At 40.1% G+C, this 22,869-nt stretch overlaps 1 protein-coding gene across 5 annotated transcripts in view; it reads right to left on the reverse strand.

Annotated features, from left to right (window-relative positions):
* Positions 1-234: 234 nt before the first annotated feature.
* ATP8A (ATPase phospholipid transporting 8A1) overlaps positions 235-22,869 on the reverse strand; it is a 102,601-nt gene continuing 79,966 nt past the window's right edge. For 2 of the 5 annotated variants that reach the window (XM_028311497.1, XM_028311495.1), the window contains 10 exons: positions 22,415-22,612; positions 21,029-21,187; positions 19,838-19,974; positions 18,728-18,848; positions 17,975-18,163; positions 17,098-17,216; positions 15,762-15,896; positions 13,067-13,165; positions 3,258-3,346; positions 235-2,899 (listed from right to left, as the gene is read on the reverse strand). In XM_028311497.1, the coding sequence (XP_028167298.1) occupies positions 2,802-2,899; positions 3,258-3,346; positions 13,067-13,165; positions 15,762-15,896; positions 17,098-17,216; positions 17,975-18,163; positions 18,728-18,848; positions 19,838-19,974; positions 21,029-21,187; positions 22,415-22,612 (1,344 nt within the window). In that variant the 3' untranslated portion in view covers positions 235-2,801. Of the gene's footprint in view, positions 3,347-4,299; positions 7,788-13,066; positions 13,166-15,761; positions 15,897-17,097; positions 17,217-17,974; positions 18,164-18,727; positions 18,849-19,837; positions 19,975-21,028; positions 21,188-22,271; positions 22,344-22,414; positions 22,613-22,869 lie in introns of those variants that run through there. The other 3 variants (XM_028311494.1, XM_028311492.1, XM_028311496.1) reach the window with 3 other exon arrangements.

Here is a 22,869-nt window from a genome sequence, read left to right on the forward strand (position 1 = left end):
CCCGGAATACTATCAACTAATTCCAATTTATGCCCCCAATGAATGGGCCAGTAGCAAGCGAGACTGATCTGACCTATCTTAAGGTCTAGGGTTTACTCTGACGAATAGTTAAGTCTTTAATCAAAGAAAATATTCTAATGCGTTGATATCTATCTATACTACGCACTACTTCGTGATTACTTACTACTTATATTTTCGTGAGGGAAAGGTTATTTTTTTAAATAAAACAAGAAGTAAAGAACGAGAACAAATAATATACTTTATTTCTGTTACATCCATATCTCATACACAAGTGAGGGCCCAGACAAGACACGACGCCGTGAGACGGTAACAACCGTGATATCGAATAGAGTTTTAAATCAGTATTGTAGGCAAAAAAAATATAGTTTAATACTTATGCACACACATACAATATAATATACCAGAATATACCACAATTTCATACAAATTCTGTAATTTTTTGACGTATACAACTCTCAAGAGTACCTTTATAGAACTCACGGAGCTGTAAAACTCTTTTAAATTAGTTAGGAGAGATAAATAATAACAAAACATTTTACATTTACTTTAAATACATAATATAGTAATATATCTACCGCGCTACATGCATACATTGGTCCCAGTCATTAAGATATTCATAAAATTTTTAATTGATGGTTCAGGACCAAGGGAGCACGAAAACGCAAAAATTCACGAAGTAAATGAACAATATAATAATTATTACGATTAAAATACGAATAGGCATAACATTATACATATGTAAAATTAATAGCGCTTTTATAATTATGTTTTATCTCTGAAATTGTATATAATTTGTACATATTTAAAGTGTTACCATGAATATATTATATTAAAATACATACAATCGTCATTATATTCTAATATCGAACAAATTATCCTGTGTCGTTTTACATAGCCAGTTAGTACAGTCACGCTGAAAAATAATACGAACAGAGTGCGTTCGCAACAAAACCAAAACGGCGTCGCATCTCGTCCTGCCCAACGTAATCTTAGTCAATTAACAGTTAACAATAATAAACTGTTACGAGGTATAATGTGATAAATATCAGTTACAAGTCCCTCAAAAAACCACTAGCAGTCGACTTTTGTAAAGACTCTGAAAATTTTAGCTTCACCAAGTTATATCACAATAATTTAGTAAATATTAATTTATTTATAATAAATAAGTTGGTTTCAGATGAAACTATCAATACAGTATAGAGAAGTAAAAAGGCTGATATACAGTATGATGATCTGAGACCAAGGCAATTTAGTTTTCATTACTTTAGAATTTTGTGCCGATACTTTATGGAGTAATAAAATAATTCGGTGCTCTATAATATCCGAAAGAGATCTAGGTGCTCGATTTAAAATTCCCCATACGGGGTTTGATGTTTAAAATTTTGAATAATACCACTCCACACTAAATTACATAATAATATACGCCTTTTATATGGACGAAGCGACAACTTATAGCGTTATAAAGATAACTAAAAAAATATGATTATAGCATCACAAAGTCTACATAAGAAGCCGCGAATATCACGGTACTCTTAGCGTCAAAACACGATCTCAAAATTATCATTAACTATATTATCAACATTTCTCTATACCAGTTATATGTACTATACAAGGAACTAATAAAATCTCTTACTGTATGTACAATATACATGCTTATTATATTACCTTTTACGATATCTGTATGTACATGTCATAAATAAGTACAAAATATTCAAATACCACACAAATCACATTTTGACGCTGACAGTACTTAGCCAAGCCATTATGTCTAACAAGTAATACATTAATCGGGAACAATATGCTGCATTTGACTTGTATGTATTTATGCTCACGAACAAAACAAGCATCCGGTTATTATTCAAGCATTAAAATGTAAAAAACAAGCAAATATCATCAAAAATATATCACTTAAACTGTCACCAGGTTTCAAAATATTATTTAAAAAATATAATATTTTAGTTAAAAGTAAAATATCTATGTTTAAATATTATGTTCCCAGGGCACAAACACCATTTTTTAGTTTATTATGCATAAATCAAACTAACTCCTACAACGGTTGTAGGCACTTCGCCACGTAACCCCGATCACCTAATCAGATCTTAAGCATTTAGTATCTTTTCAATATTCTACTTTCTTTGGAATTATTTATAGATGTGATTACAAAAAATGTACAAAATAAATCAGCGTGAATAAAATATTTTAACAAAAATATAGGCTCCTTTTAATTAATAAATAACGGCTTCATCACTACGTTGTACCTTCTTTGTTGATTTGTGAACTTTTATAAGCCTTGTGGTGCTTTGCACGTATCATGAAAAGCATAATTATTATATTCTAAATAATAAATTATTAACAAACAAATGTTGGTTTAACAATAATAAATTATTTTTCAACAACAGCATAATCTTCATACAATCAATAGTATTATTAAAACATTTTGTCATGTAAATATAATGCAAATACTCTACAACCCGAACTTAGCAAACGAAAAATCCGACTGAACGACAGATTTTTTTGGTATATTTAAAACCCGCGGTTGATTTCCCTGTGACCGAGTACAGCAGCCTACACTATCTTGAACGTATCAACCACAGCCTATCGTCACCTACTGTATACATAAATTCTACATACCGTATAGTAATAGACAACATTTACACAACGTTAAGTACTGTAGACAGATACACTTTGTAAGTGAATAAATCGCGTCGCTTGCGAACAGGCAGCGTAGAGCGGGTGTATCGTCCTGCACGCTCGGCTCACGGCGCGGGCTCGGCGGCCGCCTAGGAGCGCGCCGGCCTCGGCTGCCGCGTGTCGTAGGCGCGGATGATGGCGCCCTGCGACACGCTGCCGCCCTCCTCTTGCGAGAACGCGAACCCATCTGCACACGGCCACCGGCGTCATTACACGGCCAACATTACACGGGCGAAAAGAAAACATGTGAATGTAGTGAGATGTAAATTGCGGAAAATAATCGTGACCAAACGGCGTGTCGACAACGCTCACTAGTGTGCTGACGTGTTGAAATCAATCAAGTAATGTAAGGTACCTGTCCACCGTGTCTCGTTAAACACTCGACATTGGCGAAACCGGTGTGCTTCAAATACGCACCATTGAAGCCATTGAACAGAATAATAATAATAATGTAAGGTACCTGTGTCCTTTAAATGCTCGGGGCCGACTTGGGAAAGTAAAGTGTGGGCTAGTGTGCGGGCGTCTAGGACGCGGTGCGTACTCACGCGACATCTCCAGCTCCAGGGTGCGCGAGGCGGAGCGGCGGCTGAACACGCTGCGAACGTTTTGGAGCAGGCGCGCCGTCTCCGTGAGGCTGCCACACAGAGCCAGTCACAACCGGGCCGCGCGGGACCCGGGGACCCGGGCGGGGGCGCCGGGGTGGCGGCGTCGACCGCAGGGGTGGGGCGAAACTGTGCTTTGACTATAAGCGTATCCACGGATGCGTGAGGGCGAGAAGCCAACCTCGTTGCTGCCTATTTGTCTCGAGCCTCGGATTCACTACCACAACGCGAGTGCTCCGCAACACGTTATGTAAGCTTTTCGGACGTCAACATTACCATGTCGTGATGCAAGGTGTGAATGCCAAGCTTTCGTCAGACAAACGGGTGTACGTTGACTCTCACGCATCACGCAGACACAGAACGAGCCCCGCGGTCGACGCGACACCCCGGCGCCTCGCGAGCGGCGAGGTTCACGACAAGACAGTGACACATCCAAGGACTACGGGCGTGCGGTGCAAGCGTGCAGCATGCGCATGGCGGTCAAGCTGTAGATCCTGGCTACACAGGGGTTGCAGTGGTGGGAACGAGAGGTGGGAATAGTCCCGTGCAGCATGGTACTTACACGTGGCCAGCCGCACGAGCGCGTGGCGCGCGTCCGCCGCGCTGCCAGGAACAACACACATTAGTACATGCCCACATGCGACCGCCACCGATCCCGGGCGAGAGTTCGCTTTAATGTTTACCAAACCAATCTATGCGCGGGCGCAACAAACCGCTTCGGAACGAGCGGGATAATGCAACTTTTGTATATTAGTCGCAGCTTTTTTTAGATATTGCCCCCTTTGTTAAAATTAAGCTGATCATCGATATGATGCCATGTAAATCGAAAAAATAAGAACATTAAGTTTTACATAATAGGTACAAAATAACATTTTAAGCCCAGTAGGTGCATTATCCTTTTCATTAAAAATTATGAGATTTTTTACGCCCCGCGCCATTTCTAACTTAATTTTACCATTACCGCTTACAAACTACAGTACACAACTCGTTTTCAAAATTTCAATTCTTTATTAATTAAATAGGAATGATCATTACAAACAACAGCAATAAGGCTCTCTTATACTATTTACAACACTATAATTACAAGATCACAAATTGACATGACATTGCATGGAATGCAAGAAGTAGGTATTGTAAGTAAGTTAAATAATTAAATGCATTTGAGACGATGGAAAACACACTGATAAACTGCGCACTTACCGTGACAATCGATAAAAATATTTACATTTCACACTAGTGTAGCAAATGTATGCGTAAAACCATAAAAATAGATTTGGTACTGTTGAACATGCTAACTGTAAAGCATTGAGGTGATACATTGGATCACTTGTCTGTAATGCAACATTCTCGCGAACTATAAAAACTACTTATTACTAATTTCATGCAACATATTCCAACAAGTGTTCAACGGAATTAATGAGAAAATATTTATAGCACTGCTTATGTGCCAACATAATTTAGGAATTATTTTTTACTCAATTATTTCTTACACAAATGCACCAACAATAAAAATGAAGAGAAAAATTAAATATTAAACGATTAAAGTTAATATCGTATAGCATTCACTGGCGTTGCTTTTTGTGTTACGCCAGAACACAGCATTAATGTAAAATAGTGCATTCCCTCTATGACGGATGGTTTATAAACAATTTGAACAGTGTATTTTCCTCGTGCTACTATTTGTACATCTTGGATGGATAACCACAGGGTGCGGTGCACTCAACAATTGAATAAATGAGCCTTCATGAAGGAACATATCGAGTAATGCTGTTGACTGCACGAGGCACGCCTATTCTAGCAAGAGACATGACAGGGTAAAATAAATAAAGGATTTGAGACAAAATAGGAGACCACTGCTGTCAAATGTAGTGGCTCCTTTGAAACAATGGAAAGTGCAAACGAAAATAACGGATAAAGAGAAAAAGTATTACATCGACATTTGAAGTTTATTAGAATTATCATTCAAAGATCTGAAAACTCAAGAAAAGTTTAGTTATAAAATAGGAACTTCTTCGTTTCATTCTAACTTGATTTATTCGATATCACATCGGACCGGTGGTACTTCTAAATACTATTATTGATATGACATTTCTTATTTGTTTAAACTATTCAAATAAATGGTAAATAGATAAAATAATATTTTAATGCTATATAAACAAACTTCAAACGTCGTTAAAAAGTTATTATAAAAAGATTTAAAAATGGGAGCAAAATAACTTTAGCTGAAGGATTTGTATAATACATCACAAGTAACTACCGACTCGTAGAAACAACACACTTTTAATACAACTATTTACAATAAACGTTTAAGTATTAGGAAGAACACTTTTAATTATATTAATTTCATACATATATCAAAACGAGATTCGTCAATAATTTTGACAAATAAACTACTCTCAGAAATAAAACACGCCGATTTTTAGAAAGAGGCTTCTACACAGATTTTTATGAGCTAGTTTTTCTCACTTGTAAAAACAATGGTGAGTGGCAAAACGGAAAGAGCGAAATATCTGATATTCGGAAATAGCGAAATATGGGCAAAATCCACATAAAGACTTTCATGCCATAAAACAAAACATATTTTCAGGACATCATTGTCGGGAATAAAACAAGATAATTAGAAAATATGAAACAAATCACGTCTAAAAGAGTCCAAAAACAAATGATAGACAAAGGTATATTAAATTGATACGATTATGACTATTATCCGCGACCCCTTCTAAAACTCGAGGTGTCTTATCACTTCAGGCTCTATAATTTTTATTCTAAGTAATTCACAATACTGCATCAACTTTATTATATAAAAATATTGCTCACAACTTATATTATATATTCATTGTATAGAAAAATATAGTCTAGCGTACATAAAGTACTATTTTGGCTGCAAACAAATGGTACAGAACTACGATAACTGGCGATTTAATCGACGGAATGACTGATCGTTGAAGACGGATCTCTGCCGCGACCTCGCGACTGGCACACACTACACACCCAGTATTAGCAAACATACAAACAATATAAAATCTACAACTCTCATTTCGGAAGTACCAGCTTAATTAAGCAATTATCAAAATATGGTCTAATCTTTCAATTCCATTTTATTTTGTTATATCTTTAAGTAATTATCATTCATGAAAAAAGGGAAGATTAATAAATTTATATTATTTAGATATTGCTCAGTAAAACTATACATTGAGATTATTTTTAAATTCCAGTATTTTAAATATTAAATACAAATAGGAACAATGTTTGTAAGTAGAAGACTCGAAATGTAGAAGACAGATTTTAAACAAGTAGCTATGTCACAGAAGCTAAGTGTGTCATCTAACTCACCCGTGAGGGCTATCAGATATCCAGAACTTGGATTAACTGGAAAAAAATATCTAGAAATTGAAGTTATGTATAATAAAAATTTTGATCATCAATAAAACAGTAAATAATTTTTTGGGAAGATACTCAAGTGTAAATAATTGAGTTTAATTATTTTGAACATTACCGAATATTTTATTCTGGCAACCCCGAATGTTCTACACTCGTTTAGCAAGCAACACTTCTCTTTACCATTTAATGGCGGCTTCTCCTCGAAACACGTACGGCAAGTACGCCCAACTTGAATAAAAACCAACTTTGAGTCGATAACAACAAATCAATATCTACAAAATATCATAAGAACACACTCGTTGTAACAATTGAGGCCTAAAGAACACGTGAGTTCTAAACGTGAAGTAATAATCTATAATATATACACGGATACTTAAAATGTAGGAAGGAGGTACTTTAGTAATTGTTGGGGCTGATTTCTATTCAGTCGATAGGTGGCGGTAGTGAAAATGAAGTCCATGTTTATGAAATATGTACAACATTACATCGTTGTCTTTTAGCTTTATATTCCGAAATCGATATTATGTTTTAAAATATGGCACATCGGTGCTGTGAACCGTCTTTCAACCTTCATATTCGTTTTAATGTGAAATTCATTTCATAGATCGTCATCGACACCACCGTCATTATGTACAAGACGTCAACTACTGTAAGTATCTATATCACATCCTAATCAGTCGGTCCCGGGCCGCATTCACGCCGGGACTGAACGCTCACACTTCTCGCTTTAAAACTACTTTACAATTCCAGTCGTCGCGCGAATCGTCACGGTCGTTACATTTGACGTCGTGGTCCAATTGATTAATTTTAAACCAATTTCAAACCGGGTCACATTTCAGATTGACAAGCGTAGTTTCGAAGCGTCGAGATTCGTCGTCGAGCACTCGAGATGCCACACGATCAGATGTAACGAGCGCTCACGCGATGGTGAACTGTCATATGACGTGCGAGTCTCGATGGCGCCGGCGGGGCGGGCGGGCGACAGCGGGGGCGGGGACGGGCGCGGGAGCGGACGCGGGCGCGAGCGCGGACGCGGACGCGGGCGCGACTCCTCGGCGACGCCAGCGCAGCCCCACGGGCTCGCCGCGCTTGCTGAGCGCGACACAGAACGTCAAGTAGCGAGCCACAGCCGCCCGGGGACATAGACTCGTGCCGAGACGCCACGGTGGATTGTTTCACGTGTGCAACGTGGCGTTACACGTATAGCATGACGTTCACTGACAGATATGACAGAAGTGTTTTGCGGACGTGAAATAATCGGACATGCTGAAACTTTCGCCTTTTTAGCTAGATGGATATTGATGTAAGAAAGGATTCTCGTTAGATTCGCTTTTTATAGGTATTTGTTTAATTTTGTACGAAAAATAAGACGAAAGTTTCCATATCGAGTGCGGCACGGTCATGCGGGTTAACATCTTAACACGAGTCTATGGTAGGTGCGGGGAGGGGCGATGCAAAGCGAACTCAAAATAAAATCCAACTAACAACTAAATATACTCTGCGTGCGCTCTATTTTTTATACAGATAAGTGCCATGTTGTCGATATTTGTCCATTTATTTCAATTAAATTAATACAATATCTAAAAATAAATCAATGGCAAGCACACTTTGACATCTGCTGGAGATATATCGACCTAACATTGAAAGCATAACGGTGAGAAAAATATAAAAAATGTGGGTAATTAAAATCATAAATATAAAAGTACAAATTATATTGTGGTTGTTTGATAATGGTCTACGATATGTAATTTTATATAGACTACAGATATAAGATATTACTAGTAATACGTTCTATTGTCTATGTACTGTGTTTGCAATTTCATTATATTTAGTAAAATACGCTAAACCTTTATTAAAATTAAATAAATTCTAAGGAATCTAGTAATAATATTGTGTACTAATTCAGCCTTTCTGTCTTGTAATCAACATTATACCTACAGCTCGATAATATAATATTTAAATATTAACTTTTAACTAACTTTACTTTGTACATAAGAAAGAACATAAATAAATACACATATTTACATAAATACATAAAAAAACAAAATCATACATAGTAAATAAAATGTTTAAAATAACATGTTAGCCTACACAACACAGGTCATTCGGAACAAGCACACAGACACTCATCTCACACACGGTTAATCTAATCTAGTATATCACCACAATGTTATAAATGCAGGCAGAATGGAAATCTTTGGAACGAATCATTATTAATATTATATTTAACGGAGACCACACACACGGTAGTTAGCAAATGATATTTAAAGTGTTCAATATTTTTTTAAAACATTAAAAAAATATTTATTTAGTGTGTATGTTCTCCGCTCACGCTAAAGCTTGGAGCTTTCGTTTGGCTCGTGTCATAACTTGTATGGTCGCTGAAGCTTAGCTTGTGTGCTCTCAGCCTTAGATTCCACATATTTGATAGAATCGTTGACAGTGACTCAAACATTATTTTATTAGCAATGTATTTTAAATCACTGTCAATATTCTAAACAAATTCAAGATAGTTCATTTTTTAGTCAATTTTATTTTATTATCAGAAAATTTCTGTTCAAACCTTGCCCAGCTTTAAATTAGCAGAATGATTTTCCTTATAGTAATTTTTTGGCATTAAAATTTATTTTTTACTGAAAATGGCAGTAATGTAGACATTTTAGTGGAAATCTATTTTGTATTTGCCCGAAATAGTTTCAAAGAACCCATATTGATAGAATTATGGGTAAGGCAAGAGTCTCTTGCTCCTTTTAGTGACCAGTAACTCAATTATCTTAGAATCTGTATCGTCGTCGTTCGGCTTGATCACGATAACGAAACTCACTATTATAGATCAAATATGACAGTTTATCGACCAATATTACGAATCAAGTACTAATCTAAGTAAAGATCAAAGAATTATTTGCATATTGCCTACAGAACTTTAATTTTTACGTGTATTTATCAGGGATGTTATGGATATCCGTAACCGTAACCGAAACTTTCGGATATCCGAAATAAATAAATATCCGAAACCGTAACCGTAAATGATTCAAAAGTGTCGGATAGTTTCGGATGTAGGCAGTTTAAATTGTTTTTGTATAGCATTATACACACGTCACAAGCGTAAGTTTACCCATCATATTTTTGCACTAAATTGATAGTTACAATGGATATGGGTCGCTCGTTTGAGATTACCCATCGTATTATCAAATTGAAGTTTGATAGTTCAAAAGGGCCTCGCCATTCTACTTGGTTTACGTCGTTCGCGTGTAACCTATCGAGTTTCGTTAGCGCGAGCAAGCCTCGCTCGTGTAGTGTAGTGTAGTGTAGGCGTGAGGTAATACAGGGCGGTACTCACGAGTGCCTCGGCTGCGCGAGGAGCGCGGCGGGGTCGCGCTGTTTGATCTCACTCTCGCGCACCGCCTCCGTCATCGTCTTGAACGCAGAGTTGTGGATGCTGCGGATATACAGGGTGAGCATTTTAATCACTTATCTTTTTACATTATCTTATTTGCTACTCCTAGAAAATAAAACTTTTCAGGTCACATTTTACATACTCTTTGAGCTGTCAAAACCTGAAACCTAAAAAATTTCGTCACAAAACGTCACTTGTCGGCCAATTTTACCGATTGTTTTTTGTTTTCAATGCAACTAAAATATGAGTAACAAAAAATTTAAGTTTAAATTGGCTGAATTTGTGGTAAGGGATCAGAGGAACAAAGAGGGAAATTGTGGATTGGGATGATGATAGACATGACGATGATTAAATATTATCGAATACTATTTGGTTTACCTACATTATAAATATAGTTATTACCCAGCATTAGCGCCCGGCTCGCAAGGTGAAGTTTCGTAATCTTCTTCCACAAAAATCTCATGACACCACATCTCTTCTAGAAAAATCATAAAATTCTATTAATTACCAATTGCTCCAAAAGATCATCATTTATTTTAGAAGTTCACAATAAATACTACATTTACGTTGATCACTTATTATATGGCTACTACAGCGTCATTACTGCGCGTTATCTACATACTATGGTAATCGAAATACTTTACTACTTTGACGTATATTTTGCTTTGTACATTTATCTTAACATATCCAATGGTATAATTACACAAAGAGCAATTAAACTGAACCTATATACGAACGCTCACCCTGTATAAGAGCGCTTGGCGCGCGGCGCGTTCCATTGCTGGCACATGCGCTGTATCACGCCACGCAGCGAACAAGGGGCTGCCATTGGAAAATACCATCTTTAGGGTCGATAAACGATTATGTTTTCCTAGTTATTTTCTAAAAATATTTTACTGAATGACTGGTCCCTTATGTTTTACATACTGTGTACCGCAAAAAGAAACGAGTTTGATATTAGTAGATCAGTTGCGTATTATTACATTGGCGCCCAACATGGTGCTACAAACTCAAAAAAGTATGATCATCACGAATGGCAATGATAATTTCAATTTTTCACTTATTTCTTTGTCTATTTCTTTTACTCTGCACAAATACTACTCTCAAGGCTACTCCGAAGTAAAGACTTACTCACTTCGCGGGCCGTTCAAGAAATTCAGCAGTTCCTCGGGAGTCTCGCGCGGCGGGCAGCGGTACCAGTAGTAATAGCGAGTGCGCACGCGCGATCTGCAAGCGCTTGCCGTTTCAATGTTTTGAAACCTAGCCCTAAAACGCTTGGCTCTCTCCTAACGCTGTAGCTAGATGTCTATATGTAATTCTCGCGCTTGATCCAAATGTGTTGATGATTTATGATGGGAAAGTTAAGGAAGGAAAACAAAAAAGGATGTAGGAATTTTTGGCTTATTCCACCATTTCCCATTGACAATCCCCGTCAACGTCAATGAGGATCATTTCGATTTTTAGCTGTGAATGCAGATTTATAGGGCTAAGAAATCCTTAATACACAGNAAGATATTACTAGTAATACGTTCTATTGTCTATGTACTGTGTTTGCAATTTCATTATATTTAGTAAAATACGCTAAAACTTTATTAAAATTAAATAAATTCTATGGAATCTAGTAATAATATTGTGTACTAATTCAGCCTTTCTGTCTTGTAATTAACATTATACCTACAGCTCTATAATATAATATTTTAATATTAACTTTTAACTAACTTTACTTTGTACATAAGAAAGAATATAAATAAATACACATATTTACATAAATACATAAAAAAACAAAATCATACATAGTAAATAAAATGTTCAAAATAACATGTTAGCCTACACAACACAGGTCATTCGGAACAAGCACACAGACACTCATCTCACACACGGTTAATCTAATCTAGTATATCACCACAATGTTATAAATGCAGGCAGAATGGAAATCTTTGGAACGAATCATTATTAATATTATATTTAACGGAGACCACACACACGTAGTTAGGAAATGTATAAAGTGTTCAATAAATTATGAAGAACATCAATAAATCATTATTTATTTAGTGTGTATGTTCTCCGCTCACGCTAAAGCTTGGAGCTTTGGTTTGGCTCGTGTCGTAACTTGTACGGTCGCTGTAGCTTAGCTTGTGTGCTCTCAGCCTTAGATTCCACGTATTTGATAGAATCGTTGACAGTGTGACTCAAACATTATTTTATTAGCAACGTATTTTAAATCACTGTCAATATTCTAAACAAATGCAAGATATTCTTTACTTCATTTTATTAATCAATTTTATTTTATTATCAGAAAATTTCTGTTCAAACCTTGCCCAGCTTTAAATTAGCAGAATGATTTTCCTTTTAGTAATTTTTTGGCATTAAAATTTATTTTTTGCTGAAAATGGCAGTAATGTAGACATTTTCGTGGAAATCTATTTTGTATTTGCCCGAAATAGTTTCAAAGAACCCATATTGATAGAATTATGGGTAAGGCAAGAGTCTCTTGCTCCTTTTAGTGACCAGTAACTCAATTATCTTAGAATCTGTATCGTCGTAGTTCGGCTTGTTCACGCTAACGAAACTCACTATTATTGATCAAATATGACAGTTTATCGACATAACGAATCAATTACTAATCTTAAATTAGGGGCGTGTCCAATAATAGCAACACTCGTATTTTTGCATTGGAATAAGACAGTTCGAACAGGTCATGCTTACGTCACAAGCGTAAGTTTACCCATCATATTTTTGCAATATATTGATAGTTCCAATGGATCTTGCCATACTCGCTACGCATCGCATCGGTCGCTCGTTTGAGATTACCCATCGTATTATCAAATTGAAGTTTGATAGGTCAAAAGGGCCTCGCCATTCTACTTGGTTTACGTCGTTCGCGTGTAACCTATCGAGTTTCGTTAGCGCGAGCAAGCCTCGCTCGTGTAGTGTAGTGTAGTGTAGGCGTGAGGTAATACAGGGCGGTACTCACGAGTGCCTCGGCTGCGCGAGGAGCGCGGCGGGGTCGCGCTGTTTGATCTCACTCTCGCGCACCGCCTCCGTCATCGTCTTGAACGCAGAGTTGTGGATGCTGCGGATATACAGGGTGATCATTTTAATCACTTATCTTTTTATACTATCTTTTGTTACTCCTAAAAAATAAAAACTTTTCAGGTTACATTTCACATAATTTTTGAGCTGTCAAAACCTGAAACCCAAAAACGGCACGTGTCGGCCAACTTTACTGATTGTTTTTTGTTTTCAATGCTACTAAAATATGAGTAACAAAAAATAATATTTAAGTTATTAAGGGATGTTTAATTTGGCTGAATTTGTGGTAAGGGATCAGAGGAACAAATGGGAAATTGTGGATTGGAATGATGATAGACATGACGATGATTAAATATTATCGAATACTATTTGGTTTACCTACATTATAAATATAGTTATTACCCAGCATTAGCGCTCGGCTCGCAAGGTGAAGTTTCGTAATCTTCTTCCACAAAAATCTCATGACACCACATCTCTTCTAGAAAAATCATAAAATTCTATTAATTACTAATTGCTCCGAAATATCATCATTTACTTTAGAAGTTCACAATAATTAACAGATTTACGTTGATCTACTTGCTATACGGCTACTACTGCGTCTTTACTGCGCGTTATCTACATACTGTGGTAATTAAAATACCGTATTACTTTGACTTATATTTTACTTTGTACATTTACCATATCATACCTAATGGTATAGTATACCATATGATTACACAAAGAACAATTAAACTGAACCTATATTATACGATCGCTCACCCTGTATAAGAGCGCTTGGCGCGCGGCGCGTTCCATTGCTGGCGCATGCGCTGTATCACGCCACGCAGCGAACAAGGGGCTGCCGTGGGAAAATATCGTCTTTAGGGTCGATAAATGATTATGTTTTCCTAGTTATTTTCTAAAAATATTTTACTGAATGACTGGTCCCTTAAATGTTTTACATGCTGTGTACCGCAAACAGAACCGAGTTTGATATTAGTAGATCAGTTACGTATTTCGCGCCCAACATGGTGCTATAAACAAAACTACCATCGTGCGAAAGGCAATGATCATTTTAATATTTCACTTATTTCTTTGTCTATTTATTTTACTCTCAAAAGCTACTTCGAAGTAAAGACTTACTCACTTCGCGGGCCGTTCAAGAAATTCAGGAGTTCCTCGGGAGTCTCGCGCGGCGGGCAGCGGAACCAGTAGTAATAGCGAGTGCGCACGCGCGATCTGCAAGCGCTCGCCGTTTCAATGTTTTGGAACCTACCCCTAAAATCCTTGGCTCTCTCCTAACGCTTGAGCTAGATGTCTGTATGTAATTCTCCCCTTGCGCTTGATCTAAATGTGTTGATGATTTATGGTGGGAAGGTAGGGAAGGAAAACAAAAAGGGATGAAGGAATTTTCTTAGGATTTAAAAAGTGACTTTCATCATGATATCAGCTGTTGTCGAGGAAAGTTTGCCTCCTTGGTTTGTCTTTGAAGAAATTCCGGCACACTTACGCCGGGTTTCTTTAATCAATCTTACTCCAAATTCATCCGTCAACCGTCAAATTCAAATCTGTTTTCGATCAAATACCCACAATTTTCGATGCTATTACACTTTCTTATTGAATAAATAGTCTTACAAACAATATAAACGTGTGAAAACTTCGAAACCCGATGATATTTTGACCAAAACAAATTAAAATTTGACAGTAAGAATCGGGCTGACCGCTCTCGCTGATCGTCGGCGCTGACAAATCTAAATGTATGTAATCGAACGGAACGTTCCTGAGTGACGCTGATCGTTCGGCGCCGACGCTTCATACATTTCGGCTGTCAGCGCTGACGGTCAGCGTGCGTCAGCGTGATTCTAAAACCAGCCTTAAAGAATGGATTTCGATTGGGATTGAGCTTGGCTTTAGTCGTCAGTTTGATTGAGTCATATCAATCACTTATGACGGTCACGGGGTCACCAATGTTGCTCTCACAGCTTAAGTGGCAGAAGTGTGGCGTGTGTAGTCAGGGCTGTAGAGATGGGTTATACTAGGTAAATTTGACACTAGGTGCACCTATTCCTAGTATTTATTAATACTTGATCCAAATACCTGTTCCACCTAGTACGTAGTAATTTAGCATACTTGACGCGACTAGTGCGGACTAATCCACGTAATATGACTTCCAAATACAATTTTGAAAAGATACAACCGTAGTATGAATAATGCAATTTGAAATTGAATAATAATTCCTCCCTTCATACTTCAACAGGCTTAGGACTTTCAACTTAAAAGTTGGCGTATTTAAAAGATATAATTTCATAAAAATATTTACATATTTTTTCTTATTTACATGAATATGGTTTGACTACGTTTGTGTGCGTTTGCTTCGTCGCGCTCAAATTTGTTCGGTCAGACAGAGACGGAGTGAATCTCTACGTTCGCACATAAGCTTAGCGAGAAATACTAGGTGCGCGTAATACACGACTACGGATTACGCAATAATAACCTCTATTACTTTGACGGTAGGGTCGGAAATCGTGTAATTTATAAAATACTAGGTGGATCAAGTATTTAAAAAATTGGAATAGGTGCCGCCTAGTACTGTAAAATACCTAGTGTGTGGATCTGTTCTAGTAAATACGTCTCATCTCTACAGGGCTGGTACTCACACAGTGACGATGAGGTCTGGTATGAGCGTGGCGACGGGAATGAGCAGCAGCCCGAACCAGAACACCAGCGAGCTGAACACCATGCGGTCCATGCCGCGCATCACCGCGCCGATCAGGATCCACGGGTAGATGTTGCTGCAACACCACAAAACGTTAGCTTGAGCTTGATAACACTAATTAAAACGAATATTTAAGACGACAGGTGTGTACGCGTCACACACACAGTTACATAAAATAATACTATTTAAAAGAATATTTAAGACCAGTAGTGTGTACGCTCCACACACACACACACACACTTACATAATAATGCACCTTTAAAACGCATTTATTGGATACTAGCTTTTGCCCACGGCAAATTGAAAATTAAAAAATTTAGTGTCACAGATCGGCATACATTATAGCCTGTATGTTAATCTGTTCAAAATCTGAACAAAATCCGTTCATTAGTTTTTGCGTGAAAGAGTAACAAACATCCAGACATCCATACAAACTTTCGCCTTTATAATATTAATAATAATAGGATTAAATATATTCGCATTGTACAAATTAACCTTTCATTTTTCGACCCTGCACAACTTTGACGTTCATAAGTGACGGGTCTTGGTCTAAATTGAATAAAATGTTTCTTTTCATTTTAAAGTAAGAACGAAGAAGTATTTGTTGCTTAAGGGTCGCCGCTAAAACATGCGCGAGGGCACGCACTCGTGAAAGTATTTTTTTTATGTGACAGGAGGCAAACGAGCAGACGGTTCACCTGATGGTAAGTGATTACCGTCGCCCATAGACACCCGCAGTCGCAAGGGCGTTACAGTCTCCTGTTCCTGGTTTCCACACGCGCATCTTTTACTTTCGATACCCGCTCTCTGCTCTCTCGCAAGTTTCAGCGTACAACATTAAGGAGATCACGCAGTGCACCGGATTATTATTATTATCTCAGCCATACGACGTCCTCTGCTGAACATAGGCCTCCCCCAATGCTTTCCATTTTACCCGATTGATAGCGGCCTGCGTCCAGCGATTTCCTGCTACCTTTATGATGTCGTCGGTCCACTGCACCGGATTATTATTATTATCATATCAGCCATACGACGTCCTCTGATGAACATAGGCCTCCCCCAATGCTTTCCATTTGGCCTGCGTCCAGCGCTTTCCTGCTACCTTTATGATGTCGTCGGTCCACCTTGTGGGTGGATGACCCACGCTGCGTTTTCCGGTACGCGGCCTCCACTCCAGAACCTTGCTGCCCCATCGGCCGTCAGCGCACCAGATGCGTATTTGTTTTGGTCTAGTGTTAGTAAAAAGCTGGTTCATGAAATGGTGTTGTGGTACCGACCTGTAGATGAGTATGAAGAGGAACCACATGGCCACGGAGCCCCAAATGGCCACGTGCGTGACCCACGTCCACGAGTGAGTCGCCAGTCCCGCCTTCAGGCACACCGTCAGCACCACGTACTGCCAACATACACAGAAATAGTCAGTATATTGAACTTAACTTCTAATATTATCAGCTCTCAAAATGTTATTTTTTTACAGCTAAATGGATTGTACAGCTGTTGCCTGTCATCGTTACAGCCAAATAACATCCACTGCTGGACGACGGTATTCCCCAAGGATTTCCATTACGACTGATCCTGCGGTGCCCGCATACAGGTACTTCCCGCCAACTTCACCAGATCGTCGGTCCGTTTAGTGGGGAGTCTGCCCACACTACGTCTCCCGGCTCGTGGTCGCTACTCGAGAATTATTCTAGTCTACTCCGGCGGCCATCAGCTATACGATGTGCCCCACCCACTGGCACTTGAGTTTGGGAATTCTGGGGGGTACATCGGTCACTTTGATTTTCCTACGGATTTCCTCATTTCTGACTCGATTAGGCAGAAAAGTTCTCGAGCCAGAAAACTTAGTGTGGGCTGACCTTCCACTAGGTGGACTGACGATCTGGTGAAGGTAGCGAGAAATACTCGGATGCGGGCGGCGCTGGACCGGTCTTTGTAGAAATCCTTAGGGGAGGTCTTTGTCCAGCAGCGGAAGTCATTCGGCCGAAACGAACGAACAAAATAAATATCGCTGCTGCTGAAGCGCTCGAACACTCACTGCGGCCGCCCGTCGCACAGTCGCGACAGCAATATCATTACGCGCGAGCGATAAGGATGGGTAGCTTGGGGTCATTGGACGAAATTCTATCTGCCCGGCGACCGGACTTTATTTACCGTGTAGACGATGTTCCCTAGCACGAGGTAGCCGCCGTCGCGGCCGTTGGGCCACAGCGCGGTGGGCGCCATAAGTACAGGCAGCCAGAACAACAGAACCGAGTGTAGGAGCGCGTTGATGGCCCACACCCAGAATACGCGCACGTTGAATAGCAGTCCTTGCTGCGACGGGATGTACAGGATCGGGTGCTGGAAGCAAAGGTTTTTTTATTCGTAATGAGCTCTTGGCCTGCATCATAACCATAAAATTAATATACCTAGTGGAATAAAGCAGCAAAGAACTGAGCGACCGACATGTCACTAGCGGCAACACTGTGTGATAAAAGTTTCGTGATTCCGTCAAACAGAACCGTTTATTTGCAACTATTTGTGACAATCTAAACTTATTTGTGTGCAAAACAGTGAAATAATCCTGACACTGACACACAAATGATACACAGTGGCATCCAAGATCGGTTTCTTTAAACAGCTGATGGTTGTTGCTGTATTCCGAAGGAATATTAACTTTATGATCTTAACTAATTGGTGATTAAGCTCATACCCATCACGATGGGGACAACGAGTGGATTACGGGGGACTCTCCGCAAGAAGAGCGGGACCTACACACTAAAACCCGATGGTTTCGTCCGGGGCTACCGAAATGGAGCTGCGAGTTATTATTATAATTTGATCTTCACAAACACATTTTGATAACCTAGCGTGATTAACTAAAATATGAATATGCACTCTCTCTTTATTTATTCTCTCTCTTACCCTTAGCATAATATCAGGTGAACACAATTTGTCGAAGAGCCCGATGGCGAAGGGCGGCAGCGCCGTGAAGATCACGTTGTAGAACCCTATCGTCCAGCGCTCGAACAGGATCTGACCCGACCTGGAGAGAACAAGGACAATTGAAACGCATACATGGGGAGAAAAAGGACAATTGAAAAGCATACATGGAGAGAAAAAGGACAATTGAAACGCATACATGGGGAGAAAAAGGACAATTGAAACGCATACATGGGGAGAAAAAGGACAATTGAAACGCATACATGGGGAGAAAAAGGACAATTGAAACGCATACATGGGGAGAAAAAGGACAATTGAAACGCAGACATGGGGAGAAAAAGGACAATTGAAACGCATACATGGAGAGAAAAGGACAATTGAAACGCTTAATAGGGAGAAAAAGGACAATTGAAACGTAGTCATGGGGAGAAAAAGGTCTAGCATATTACACGGTTTAAGCCACAATATCCAAACGGTGTGGAGGGGTCGGACTGGCCGACTCGACATCCGAGGAATGAGGGTTCGAACCCCGCCATCGCTCTACTATTGTGGTGTGTCACGAGTGCACAAGCATATTCAGCTTAGTACGAGGGGCTAACTAATATTCCCGTATTATCTCGTGAAACCTTAAAGGTAGCCTTTCGAACTATGCGTCACAGACGCAGCGTCTTTAGTACCACCAACGCCGCGTCACTAACGCCGCGACAGTGACGCTCTAGTGACTTTGGATACCCACGACAGACGCACAGTCGCATCACACTTTTGCCGCGCGAATTATGCAATTCATTCATTCATTCATGCGAATATTGCGAGTAAAATTTGTAAAAATAGGTATCCAAAGTCACCAGAACGTCACCGTCGCGGCGTTAGTGACGCAGCGTTGGTGGCACTAAAGACGCTGCGTCTGTGACGCTTAGTTCGAAAAGCTACCTTTTGTGGTCGCATAAGAACGGTCTTAAGCGTGATCTCCGCACGGTAAAACCACGGGGTTACAACTGATTTCTATTGTGTCTCGATTCGCTGCTCGTATTAAAAATAGGAGTAAGGTAAAAAATAAAATACAATGTTGACAAAACAATGTTGCTTGCTCACCAGGCGGAGTAGATGGCGAACCAGAGCTCGATGACGTAGAGGCAGATGTTCTTGTAGAAGGAGTACAGGATGAGCTTGCTGATGCGAGAGTAGTTCCACGCGCCGTGCACCAGCAGCAGCCGCAGCAGGAAGCGGAACTAAAGGAGGGAATACATTATTATGTTGGAGGGTAAACAGGGACTATTCCCACCTCTTGTTCCCACTGCTGCAATTCATGTCAGTCAGACATTTTTTTTTTGTATAGATAGACTAATAAATAGTACTTACAATCGTTAAATATTTTGCTCTTAAGGAGCCTCTACATGATAGCCATGTAATAGCCATATTAGAAGGTAGTAATGCTAAAAATTTTGAGTGGTGTCGTAATGCACCAGAAGCCCCAAAGCTCCACTATGGCGCAATCAGAATCAAGCAGACGATGTTACAAAAAATCGCGCTGTGAATTGGCTTATTGCAATCCATTGCTGGACATAAGTAAGAAACGTCCTCCTGCTCGATGGATTGGGGAACTTAATATGATAGCTAGACAGCAAATGTATGTAAAAGTGGGATTCCAATATCCCACAGGATTAGGTATAGGAAACAAAACATATCTGTGCGTTTTCATAAAGGTAGCAAGAAAGCGCTGGATGCACTCCGCTACCAACCGGGCGATGTGGAAGTCATTGGGAGATACCTATTTTCAGCAGTGGACGTCTTGTGGCTTTAATGATGATGATAATGGTGGTGATACCTGTGCGAAAGAGGGTCAAACGGAATCCACGCGTACGAAGTCTCGGGATATACAGGGTGTCTCGTAATTCAACGTCAAGCCGGAACTGGGTGTTGAGGCAAGTTATGGTGGTTATCAGAAAAATATAAAAAAAATCTTTGTAGCATATTTTCAAAATAATAGGCATTAAAAAAAATATCTAAAAAACCTACTCCCGGTGCCGGTCTTTTTACTCTTTTTGCTACAAATCTTCACTTTTTCCAAAAAAAATTCTTGTTATGTATTTTGAAAATATGCTACATAGATTTTTTTTAATATTTTTCTGATAACCAACACAACTTGCCTCAACACCCAGTTCCGGCTTGACGTTGAATTACGGGACACCCTGTATAGTGTGTCCGGTCACCAGTGTCCGACCCGTAAAACTTTACCCATTAAAATCTTTAGGGGCGGTCTTGTGGTTGCAATGACGATGATACCTGTGCGATGCTGTAGTCGGAGGCGCAAACGGCCTGCAGGCCTTCGACGCCAGAGATGCCGACGCCGACGGAGGCGCGTTGTATCATGGCCACGTCGTTGGCGCCGTCGCCGATCGCCAGCGTCACCGCGCCCGTAGCGGTCGATACCATCTCCACGACCTGAATGGACATAAATGGTTCGTTCGTTTCAGCCAAATGACGTCCACTGCTGGACAAAGGCCTCCCCCAAGGTTTTCCACAATGAACGGTCCTGCGCTGCCCGCATCCAGGCTCTTCCCGCGAAATTTACCAGATCGTCAGTCCACCTAGTAGGAGGCCTGCCCACGCTACGTCTTCCAGCCCGTGGTCGCCACTCGAGAACTTTCCTGCCCCAACGGCCATCGTCTCTACGAGCTATGTGCCCCGCCCACTGCCACTTGGTTCTAGCAATTCTGCGTGCTATGTCGGTTACTTTGGTTCTCCTGCGGATCTCCTCATTTCTGATTCGATCACGCAGGGAAGCTCCGAGCATAGCCCGCTCCATCGCCCTTTGGGTGACCTTGAGCCTTCTTATGAGGCCCATAGTAAGCGACCACGTCTCAGATCCGTATACCATCACTGGCAACACGCACGGACATAAATAGTCTTCGCATACAACAAAATGGCGCTGGACGCAGCCCGCTACCGACCGGGCAACATGGAAAGCATTGGGGGAGGCTTATGTTCGGCAGTGGACGTCATATGGCTGAGATGATGATGATGATGAAACAACAAAATGACGGCCCGAATTCAGGAGGTTAACACCCGTATTCACAAACATTACTATGAGGTCTCACAGTGCGCTTGGACGCATAGGGTGACACATATCACAGAGCTCTATTCAATGTTGTGCGTTTGAATTGCTGCTTCACTTAAGCAAGCACCGTTTGTGAATGAAGATGTAAACGAAGGTATATTTCTTTTTACAAAGACGTGATGTCGCAGAAGGAGGCTGCGGAAACGTAAAATGGATCTAAATGCAACCTCGCTCCGGCGACAGCGGAGGAGTCAGAGACGGTGACAATATCGTCGTCAACCTTGTCTCTTCCTCAAATGTAGGACATATCGAGGAAAGGACTGGCACTCCAAAGTCAGTGCCAAATTAGGACCGTTTTTGACATTACAACTGTCACATTTTGCCACTTGTCTAGGGGGGCTGGATTGGTCAAATAGAGGAGAACACGATTGCTTATAGATTATGGCGTAAACACATCACACTACTGACCTCGGCCTTCTGTATGGGCGAGACCCTGCAGCAGACGACGACCTTGCAGGAGATGCAGAGGTCGAGGAAGTCCTTCTTGAGGTCGCAGCCCATGGCGTACTTGAGCGTCTGCCGTCGATGACGTCAGCGACACAACTACTGACCTCGGCCTTCTGTATGGGCGAGACCCTGCAGCAGACGACGACCTTGCAGGAGATGCAGAGGTCGAGGAAGTCCTTCTTGAGGTCGCAGCCCATGGCGTACTTGAGCGTCTTGCCGTCGATGATAAGCGCCACCTCGTTCTGTTTGCGAAGGTTGTCCCCGAACTCGGCCGCGTGGCGGGATATCGTCTCTCTGGTGCCCTGGAAGGAATGTGATAATTCATCATTAGTTTTAAAGTTCTAGTTCTAACCAGAGAGTCAGATTTCCCAGACACAAATCTCCACAATAACTTGTAACTTTTTGGACTAAAATGAATATGACTAAAGTCTGATAGGGGTAATTGGATGAAATTCTATCTGCTACTCATTGAGTAAAATCGGACGAATTTAATTTGACAGCTTCTAAAATGTGACATCAGGATTGAATATCCTGATGGGGATTGACTTCAGTTGTCACC

Source organism: Ostrinia furnacalis, unplaced genomic scaffold, assembly GCF_004193835.3.
Source record: "Ostrinia furnacalis isolate ACB-3 unplaced genomic scaffold, ASM419383v2 OfSCF3339, whole genome shotgun sequence".
NCBI lineage: Eukaryota > Metazoa > Arthropoda > Insecta > Lepidoptera > Crambidae > Ostrinia > Ostrinia furnacalis.